Source organism: Apis dorsata, unplaced genomic scaffold, assembly GCF_000469605.1.
Source record: "Apis dorsata unplaced genomic scaffold, Apis dorsata 1.3 scaffold_74, whole genome shotgun sequence".
NCBI classification, from domain to species: domain Eukaryota; kingdom Metazoa; phylum Arthropoda; class Insecta; order Hymenoptera; family Apidae; genus Apis; species Apis dorsata.
The window spans coordinates 2,107,623-2,118,532 of NW_006263372.1; the positions used below are offsets into that span (position 1 = coordinate 2,107,623).

The window sequence follows — 10,910 nt, forward strand, 5'->3', positions numbered from 1 at the left end:
GTTAAGCGATAAACAATGCATTTTTATTTAATTTTACTTAATTTTTTTTAATTTTCATTTAAATATGTTATGAAAGATTGGTCATTCACTTTCACTTTCCTTAATGGTAAGAAACAGATTTATTTTTGATATTCGTCTTGATTTATTTTCAATCAGTGTGTATCATTTATTTTCATACTGACCTTCATCGTTAATCCGATCAATGAATATTTTTAAAAGGGTAAATACCCGTGAAGGATATTCACTTTCACTTTTTCTAAAGATAAAAAGAGAACATTATTGAGACATTTTGAGAGAGAGGAAAAATTATTAGATTATTAGATTTATTCTCGGAAAATGAAAATAATTAATGATCGAACTTGTTAAAAGAATCGAATTAATTATTAAAATTCTTCAATTTTCTTTTTTTTTTTTTATCGCAGAATTGAATCGACTTTTTTATTTCTTTAATTAGATGAATATAATGAAACGAGGATCATTCCTCGTCAAATTACTTTTCGATGTTCAAAATTCAAATTGAATACATTATAATAAATATTATTAAAAATAAGCAATAGTGTTTAAATAATGATTTTTTTCTCTAATTTAAAAATACTTGAATGAAAATTATAGAAACGTATCCAGAGATCGTAAATTCAGATCATGTAACCATAAATCGAATCATACAGAGATAAAGGGATTTGGATTTCTAAGTAACTCTCTTCATTTTAAATTCCCTTCCATTCTTAGATATTTATAATTTAATTAATCGTTAACCTTGATAACTTGGTTGATTCGTGTTTAACATTAGATCTGATACGATCATTATTACTCAATTTATATTTTATTAAATTTTATTTTATACTTTATTATTATTACTATATTAAAGAAACGTTATTTAAAACGTGGAAAGTAACATAATATTCAACTAACACAAAATTGATTTTAAATGTGATACGTTGTTAATTTGTATTCTTTTTTTTTTTATTATTATATATATATATATTTTTAATTCTTATTGCATATAAATTACTTTTAATGACTTAATTTAAAATATGATATAATTTGCATTCGTATTTTTTTCTTAATACATAGGATCTATTAAATAAATATCTTACTTATATATATAAATATATTACTTATATATATATATTAGTTTTTAATTCTTATTGTGTATACTTCAACTGACAAGATTGGTTTCAAATATGATATGTTGGTTAATTGTATTAATAAATGCATTCTTAATACGTATTTTTTTCTTAATACGTAGGATTTAGGATTAAACAAATATCTTACCTATACATATATATATTAATTTTTATAATATATATATATATATATATATTACTTTTAATTATCCAACGGCAATATTAAGAAGTCGGATATCCCCATTCATCTTTAATCATATCGGATGCCTTTTCCGCGATCATGTACGTGGGAATATTAGTGTGACCCGAGGGTATCATCGGCATTATCGAAGCATCGACCACTCTTAACCCCTTTATACCGATTACCTGTAAAATTTCCTTTCGTTTGTTCCATAATATTGTATTTAAAATAGGATTATTTTATACTCTACTATTTCTTTTTTCTTTTTTTTTTTTTTTTTGAAAAATACAACTTACCTTCAACGTCGGATCCACCACGGCAGTTTTGTCACTCTCGGGCCCCATTTTGCACGTGCCGCTATAATGATAAATAGTGAGGGGTAGCAGCCTCAAATTGCACTCCCAATAAGCGTCAGTGTCGAAAGGGAACTTCTCGCACTCGAGCATTGTTTCGTTATTAAGCCGTGTACCGAATCTCTGGAAGGCCTTTGTCGTGAGCAGAAACTCGTTTGCCGCCTTGATCCCCTTGATCAGAACCCTGACGTCGTCCGGGTCGCTCATATAATTCGGGAATATCCTCGGCTTGTCCTCCACGTTCCTGGACCTCAATCTTATCCTCCCCCTGCTCTTCGGGTGCAACAGCATAGGGAACACCGACAACGCCCCGCGATTGCGATACGACCTGAATTTCTTCGATATCTCCTCGTTCAATCCGAAATTCTCCGCTATAACGTTCACCGTGTGTATCGAGGTACCCAGAAAAAGCAACTCCACGTTTGGTACGTCCCTCTCCCTGGGATCGTCCACGTTGATGAACGCGAGCGCCTCGCAACCCCCAAGCGTGGTGAACGGCCCGCCCCTGTCTATGAAATAATCGTTGAGGAAACCTTGGAATATATCGGCTATGTCGTTTCTGATCATGTTCACGCGTTGATCTATGTCGTAAATCAGGCCTCCGTAAGCCACGTGGTCCATCAAATTTTCGCCGACGGGGGCGTCCCTGACCACCCCTATGCCCACCTCCTTCAAGTGCTCAGCTGGCCCTATACCGGACAGCATTAACAGCTTGGGGGTGGATATCGCCCCGGCGGAGACGATCACCTCCTTGTCCGCGTACACGGTGAAAAGCCGCCCCCTCTTGGCGAACTCCACCCCTATGGCTCGCCCCCTCCCCTCGTCGAACAGTATCCTGTGCACCGTGCTCAGCTTCGTCACGTGAAGATTCCTCCTCCGCTGGCCGAAAAGGTAAGCTTTGTTGCTGCTCGTTCGCGCACCCCTGTTAGTAGGCGATTGTAACAGAGAAACGCCCATTTGCCGTTCGCCGTTGTAATCCAATAGCGGGTAACCAAGCTCCTGGCCAGCCTCGACGAACGTTCTCGCCACCGTTGTATTGAACCGGGCGTAATTGATGTTGACCGGGCCCTCCGTGCCGTGGTAGACCGTGTCGTGCCTGTACTCGGGTATCATCATGTTCTCCAACCTCTTGAAATACTTCAACACCTCGTCGTACGACCAGCCACGGTTCCCCATCCTCGCCCAGTTGTCGTAATCCCATTTGTTACCCCTCGTAGCGATCATGAAGTTGATCACGCTAGTGCCTCCCATCACCTTCCCTTGGGGGAAAGTGCACTTGCGCCCGATCATCCCTCTGCAGTAATTCTCGGACGATTCCGTTTGGTACATCCAGTCGAGGCCCGGTATCCGTTGAAGAAAGTTTGTAAGCAACGGTATGTCCATGTACAGCTCCTCCTCGAATCCGGTCTCGATCAGAAGAACGGTTAGATCCCCGATCTCGGAGAGTCTGGATGCAACGGCCGCACCCGCCGTCCCAGCACCGATCACAATGAAGTCGTATCGAGAATTTGATCCCGGTGTCCTGTCCGGTTGGGTTTTCGAGGCGAAGTTTCGCGACTCGTTCAAGAATTTGTTCAATCCGATCGCGTTCATGATCAGATTTTTCGTTCTCTCGAGCATAACCAATTGGGATACATTTGGAAGAGCGGTAATCAGGAAAAGGAAAAAAAATAAGCGATGGGCATTATAGGACGATTTGAACGTGGCAAACATTTTGAGGAACGATTGAAACGCGCGCCGTTATTTATTTTGTCGATGTACGTGTTGCGCATGCGCGACTCGTTCTACTCCTTCTATTCGAGACCACCGAAGGTTTACACGAATGTGAGGTTATGGATAAAAGGAAAAAGAATTGTTTCTTGAAAGATAGATGGAGAAAGATGGGATTGATAGGAGGATTATTTATGTATTTCTTATTAAGAAATTATTGTTGTGGCAAATACGTGGTGATTTCTTAGATGTGATTTCTTAGACGTGTAAAGATAAGTGGAAGGTGAAAAATTGTTCGAGTGTCTTTTTTGCGTGTTAAGTGTCTTTCGATTTTTAGGATTGAAAAAGTTTGTGCTTTTTTTATTTTATTGTTATTCTTACCTGTGTTCTGATTTTACATATTTGATTGAAATGATGGTTTTCATGAACGATTGAAAATTCAAATAAATTCTAATAAAAACGTATGAGAACGAGCAATAATAGCATACATGCGATACATGCAATACGTTTATTTTTATTCATGAAATCGTTTTAATTAATTATACTGGAATATAATCATAGGAATAATAACAATATCGAAAGTAGAAAACATATGTAAAGTAAAATGTTATATTTCAAGAATGTTAAAATCTGTGAAATATATATGTGAATATATTGTAAACAAAGTTTCTCAGATAAAAATTAAACGATATCAAAAAGATCGTATTTTGATTTATTTGATTGTAAAATATATTTAGACGATATTATTTACAAATTCATAAAAAAAAAACAGAGAATTGAAATTTACTTTTTCGCAAAAAATTACTTTGAAAATTTTGAAGATATCGAAAATTTGATATTTATATCAAATTTTGTAAACTGCAAAATTTTTATTTTTTTTTATTGTACATTAAATTCAAGATATCTTTAGTTGTCTTCAAACGCTAACGAGTTTTTAATATAAAATTTCATTATAAAGATGAACAAGACTCATTAAATTCAAGATATCTTTAGTTGTCTTTAAAACGTTAACGAGTTTTTAATATAAAATTTCATTATAAGGACAAAAAAGACTCAATTCGTATAAAATAAATGTAAAAATTACAAAATAATAGGATAAAAGTATTGATCCTGTAATAGATTATTCTAATTCAGAATATTCTATTCAGAATATTTCTTATGTGAATAATACTATTGAATATTGATGAAAAATATTGATGATATTGAACATTAAGGAATTAAGGAATTCTGTTTAATATTTAATGTTATAAGCAAATGAGTGTTTTTATTCGAAGCGAATGAAAATGAAATTTGAAAATTCGAGTTTTTTTTACATAAAGAAAATTTTATTTTGTTTTTATTTTTTATTTATTTTTACACATTAAGAATAATCTTTTATCAATAATTCAGTATTCAGTTTGGTAAAATTTATGCGAAAACGAAATTTCAAATAAGAAAAATTTATTTTATCTTTTCAATATTTTATCTTTTCACTATATATAAAATAACCCCTTGTACAATTAGTATTATCTATAATCTAAAATATACAAAATCATGTATATTTTTACAATATTTTATTATAATATATATTTACATAACTATTTTTCCAATAAATAATTTCATTTTTGTTTCATTGATTCGTTCTGGTAACGAACGATTTATTGATACTTTTCATGATATTAATCGTTGATGGTATAAAAAAAACAAATAGTTTCTTATATTTCTAAATATAGCTTTGCTATATTTTGCTATATTTATATTTTGCTAAATCACTGTTAATTTTCGTTGCTAAATTTTTAAAAGTTTATATTATATATTTATCTTTTATTGAATATTGGATCAATGGAATAGAGAGAAAAAGAGAGAGAAAGAAAAAAAAGAAACTCATAGATGATTCATATGCAATTATTTTATAAAATCTTTTTGTTTTTTAAAAAACTTCTTCATTTTCTTATATATCAGATAATAATAAGATTCGATAAAAATTAGATGAATATCAATGAAAGGATACAAGTAAAGATACAAGTAAAGTGTAAATAATATGAATTACTCTTCGTTATGATGAAATTCATAAAAAAAAAAGAAAAATGTAAATAGAAGGCTTTATTGCATAATAATCATAAACACGGTATAATAGCATAATTGAACATGGAACATTGAGGCGATTCTATTAATTTTATTACGAAAGAACAAATTCTACAAGATCTTCAAATTTATTTTATTTCTCATCAATACATGGTGATGAAAATCTTGATGACGAAAGTTGATTGCAAATGAAAAAATGAAATATAATTTAATGTGATGATATTATTCTATACATGTATAATATCGTAATTATTATAATTTTTAAGTACAAAATTCTTCTCTTCTCATATGAGGAAATCTTAAATATCGATTTTAAATTATACTTCCTTTTTTGTTGTTTGATGTAATCTACACGAAATAAATTTATAAAAAACATATATGTTTTTTAAAAAAACATTTATTAGATTAGATACAATATACTCGTAACGTATCTTGTAACGTAGATAGGTATTTTAACGATAAAAAAATTCCAAGGTCTCATTAGATAAACATTTGTTAATCATTCATTCATCAAACATTCTTTATTTAAGTTTTCAAATGTTAGTATATAAATATTTCTATGCTCGAAACGAAAATTGATCTATGCAATTAGTTTTTTTATTTCTTTCTTTCTTCAAAAATGATAAAAAAGAGAGAAAGAAGGAAGCTGATATTGTAGAAATGTAGAGTATAGTTGTGTGTAGCAACGATTACAGATTGTACTACTGCTGTAACGCTTTTTGTTCCTTAAAGCACAGCCAGAATGTGATTCTAGATGAATCTATTTTCAACAGCATTAAAAAGTATATATATATATTTTTCAATATTTTTAATATAAAGTTTTATTTACAATACTTAATTTGTATCTAATTAAGTTATATCTGAATATGCATACAATCGTGTGATAAATTTGTTAATTTTTCTAGATATTCTATATGTTCTTTTAAAATCTGATTTCATGATGTTTTGAAATTTTTCAAATTCATTTTTTCTAATTCAAATATCTTCAAAAATATCACGTATAATGCATGAGCATCAGTTGCATTCACGAATATTTAGAAATTTTGAACAATTGTTCACATTGATACAAGGCGAATAGATATCAGTAATATATATTACCATTTATGATCCATAATTGTGTGAGAATGAAATTTTTTGAAATTCATATCTGATATTATGTAGAGTCACTTTTTTTTCCCATTTTTCTAATATACAATAATATAAAGTCAAAAAATAGATAAATTTTCATAGTTGATTTCACTTTTTTGAAAAAGATTTCAGATACCAAAAAAAAAAAAAAAAAGAATTGTATTTTTATATATTCTCAAAGTTTCATAATTTTTATAATTAATTTTTGGTTTGGAGGTTTCTTATATAAATATATATAATATAAAGTCGAAGAATAGATAAATTTTCATAGTTGATTTCCCTTTTTTGAAAAAGATTTCAGATACCAAAAAAAAAAAAAAAAGAATTGTATTTTTATATATTCTCAAAGTTTCATAATTTTTATAATTAATTTTTGGTTTGGAGGTTTCTTATATAAATATATATAATATAAAGTCGAAGAATAGATAAATTTTCATAGTTGATTTCCCTTTTTTGAAAAAGATTTCAGATACCAAAAAAAAAAAAAAAAAGAATTGTATATTTATATATTCTCAAAGTTTCATAATTTTTTTAATTAATTTTCGGTTTGGAGGTTTCTTTTCTTGTAACTAATACTTTCATATAATGATTAATTAATATTATTTATTAAATAATTCATGTGATGAATCTTCTTCAGAATTATTTCTTATAATTTAGTTAGAATTATTGGAATATTTTAGAATATCTTATAAATATTAATGTTATCAAAACGATATTTTTTACTACTAATATAGATCAGCTTCATCAACAAATTTCATCATCAAAAAATTTATTGTAAACTTTCATAATTCTCTAAATTTTACAATGTCAAGAGATCTATTTTATAAATAATTGTTTCAATATTTTTAAAGATTTCAGGATTTCTCAATATTTTGATTAATGGCGTATAAATAAATATTTCTCAATAATGCTGTTAATGTATTGCATTTTTATTTTTATCAAATACATTCATCTTTGATGCATTCTTTATTCTTTATAGTTCTAAGTAGATACACATATCTAGGGATATTTGGATTCAAGTTTCGCTATCTTCTGATGCATATTTTAAATTGTACTTTGTATTCTCAAAGAATATTAATTTTCTTCGATATTATTACCTATTATTATTGTTCATATATCTTTTTATATTATTTTTATACTTTTAAATTTGTATCGTCCATTTGCTGCAAGAACGACATGATTGAATAATTGAAGTTTCAAATTAAAATTTAAAGGATACAGTTTGGAATTTTTTTTTTATTTTTTTTTCTGTACTGATTTACGTATTGCAACAAATGAATGACAAAAAGTTATATAAAAAAATACATATAAAAAAAATACAATAATCATTGATTCTGTTTCACGCGTAAAGGAAATCTATAAGTTATGTAACAAACTATGGCACATGATTGATACATCTTCACCTGAGAAAGAAAATATTCATTTTGTAAATTTAATTTAATATTATTTATTGGAAAGACAAAAAAGAACGATCGATATTATTTATATAAAAAGTCAACATTTAACAGATTAAACTCGACGTTTGAATTTTAAAAAAAGATATATTCAATACGTATTTTAGAAAATAAACATAATTATCCATTCAAATATCACGATATTTAGTTATAGAAAAATAATTGAAAAATTCTTCTTTTTTGTCTTGGAATATTAATGTTATTATAAATCAACAGATAAGGTAAATCACATCGCACTATCGAATTTATTAATTTTAATTTTTAAATTTTTTATATGCATGTTTCATCATTTTTTAAAAATCTTTTTTAAATCTTTTCATTTAATATCAATGTGATAATTCTATTTATATCAAGACATTTAGAGTATCATCTAAAATTTGTTCAATTATCCACAAAAATGTTTTCACTTAATCAATACACGACGTAACATAAACGAAATTTTACATTTTTTCACTTCTATTTGATTCTATTGCTATAGCTCAGACCTTAACAACAATCTTACGATTAATTTAACAAAACATTTTATACACACAAAGTATGTACACTCAACACATATAACAATCACAGAAGTCGTCACAAAGTTTTTTCTTGACTCTTTAACCAACAAAGCTTAATTAACTTATCAATAAACGATATCTATCTTAATCACAAAATCAAAGCAATTCCTTAAATCCGTCAACTTCTCACATTTTCTATCGCCAACCAATCATTCTTCACGAGATCGGCCCCTTTCTCCCCTATCATAATTACCGGCGCATTCGTATTTCCGCTGCAAATAGTGGGCATGATCGACGCATCAATCACTCTCAATCCTCTAACACCGTATACTCTCAATCTAGGATCGACGACCGCGGTAGGATCACTCGAAGGGCCCATTTTTGCCGTTCCAACTGGATGATAAATAGTCATCGAGATATGCCGAATATGGCACTCCCAATATGCATCCGAGGCAAACTTCAAATGCTTGCAACCGGGCAGTTTAATTCTATGAACTCTGGATCCGAATTGCTCGAACACTTTAGCCTCGTTGATTCTCATTGCGATTTTGGCACCTTCAACCAAAGTGGCGATATCTATCGGATCGGAGAAGTAATTAGCATTGATTAACGGACTGTGAAACGGATTAGAGCTACGTAACCTGACTGTGCCTCTCGATCTAGGCCTTAACAGAAGAGGCATAATAGTCCACGCGTCCTTATTCGATATAGGTTTGAACACAGTATTATAAACTTCGTCGGTTATGCCTAGAACCTTTCTAACTTGAACACCAGCGTCCGAACTGATGGATGCCGGCGCCATATGCAATTGTATGTCCGGATAATCGATCGATCGATTCGCATATTTCGTATTAACGAAAGCATAACCCTCAACGCCACCTAGAGTGGTCATCGGTCCTCTGCCATTGGCCACATAATGCATAGTTATGGCAGCTGCTTGAAATCTATCTTGAACGATTGCTACAGGTTTATCTATGAGAAATGTAAGACCACCCATACCTACGTGATCTTGCAAATTATCGCCCACTGGAAGATCCTTAATCACTGGTATTCCTATATGACGCAGGTGCTCCTTGGGTCCTATTCCGGATAACATCAAGATTTGCGCGCTGTTGATCGCCCCTGCCGATAAGATTACTTCCTTCCTTGCCCGCACTATTTGTCTGCGCCCGTCCCTCACGAATTCGACACCAGTTGCTCTCATCGCTATAGGATCTATGAGTATCCTAGTCACGTGACAGTTCATGGCGGTGTGAATGTTCCTGCGCAGTCTGATCGGTCTTAGAAAAGCTTTAGCAGTGGAACACCTGCTGCCTCTACGTATCGTGCCTTGAGCTATCATGAATCCTGTCTGCCGTTCTCCGTTTATATCTCTATTCTCGTATCCTATTTCCGTTCCCGCTTGAACGAACGCCACTACCAAAGGAGTCTTCCATGGTGATTCTTGCACGGTCAAATAACCACCTGTCGAGTGATATGGACTCTTCTGCAGGTATGGATTCCTATTATCTTCCGATTTTTTGAAATAGTAGAGCGCCTGGTCGTATCCCCAGCCAGGATTACCCATCGATTCCCAGTGATCGTAATCATGTTTGTTTCCTCTTACGTAGAGCATATAATTCAGTACACTAGAGCCACCTAATACTTTGCCTCGAGGCCAGTTGCAACGGCCATCTTTCATAGCCAAACAAGCCTTGCCTGTGGGTTCTGTTTTATATTTCCAATCGATTTTCGTCAGTTGGAGGTATGCTGCCAATGAAGGTACGTCTGTTACTTCGTTCTCATCCGGGCCAGCTTCGAGTAAAAGAACATTCCATTTCGGTATTTCTGACAGTCTGTTGGCTACAACGGCCCCGGCTGATCCACCACCCACCACGATGAAGTCGTATTCCGGATAAAGGGGGTATCTGTCGATTGGTCGACTCTCTGGATCCAATTGATCGTATCGATAGTAAGATAGGCCTGCTATCAACAGTGGAATTAACCACAGGCTCGTGCCCATGAGGCTCAAGGCCCCTTTCAAAGCCGATGCAACTACGATCGCACTGAGAACCATTCTTCGTCAACTGGCAAGTTTTTGAAGAATATTTTTGATTTTGGTCGTATGTCATCACGCAGCCTCCTGATTCTATCGTGAACGAATATCTGGTGGCCGAATGCCGATCTTCTGAATACGATGTACTTTGAACGACACGTAAAAGTTCATGTTCTTCATCGCGATTTTGATGATTCTCGTAATTTATTCATGAGGATATTGCGTTATTTCTGTAAGTAGATAAAATTGAATTTAATTGACAAATTTTAACGAAGTATTTTTTGGAATTTTGAAATTAATGAAAATCGAGAATTAGCAGAAAGTTTATTTAAAATAAGATGTTTTTTTTTTTTTTTTTTTT

At 31.8% G+C, this 10,910-nt stretch overlaps 3 protein-coding genes across 5 annotated transcripts in view; 1 reads left to right on the forward strand and 2 right to left on the reverse strand.

Moving 5' to 3' along the window:
* The window catches only part of LOC102679685 (flotillin-2), a 105,176-nt gene that overhangs the window by 9,006 nt on the left and 85,260 nt on the right, over nt 1-10,910 (forward strand). The gene's annotated exons all lie outside the window — the stretch shown is intronic.
* On the reverse strand, nt 1,237-3,374 carry LOC116184906 (choline dehydrogenase, mitochondrial-like). Its single transcript, XM_031508080.1, has 2 exons — nt 1,605-3,374; nt 1,237-1,493 (listed from the first exon to the last, which is right to left on the reverse strand). The coding sequence occupies exons 1-2, from the start codon at nt 3,372-3,374 to the stop codon at nt 1,350-1,352; spliced, it is 1,914 nt and encodes a 637-aa protein (XP_031363940.1). The 3' UTR covers nt 1,237-1,349.
* The window catches only part of LOC102679572 (glucose dehydrogenase [FAD, quinone]), a 9,934-nt gene continuing 7,323 nt past the window's right edge, over nt 8,300-10,910 (reverse strand). Inside the window, exons 1-2 of one of the 2 annotated variants that reach the window (XM_031508081.1) lie at nt 9,156-10,834; nt 8,738-9,090 (exon numbers count right to left, since the gene is read on the reverse strand). In XM_031508081.1, the coding sequence (XP_031363941.1) occupies nt 9,072-9,090; nt 9,156-10,570 (1,434 nt within the window). In that variant the 5' untranslated portion in view covers nt 10,571-10,834 and the 3' untranslated portion in view covers nt 8,738-9,071. Of the gene's footprint in view, nt 10,835-10,910 lie in introns of those variants that run through there. The other variant, XM_006610609.2, reaches the window with a different exon arrangement.

Coding starts and splice junctions, on each gene's coding strand:
- LOC116184906 (XM_031508080.1), bottom strand. CDS start 3,374: ATGTTTGCCACGTTCAAATCGTCCTATAATGCCCATCGCTTATTTTTT. Junction 1,494..1,604: donor TGGTGGATCCGACGTTGAAG/GTAAGTTGTATT, acceptor GAAATTTTACAG/GTAATCGGTATAAAGGGGTT.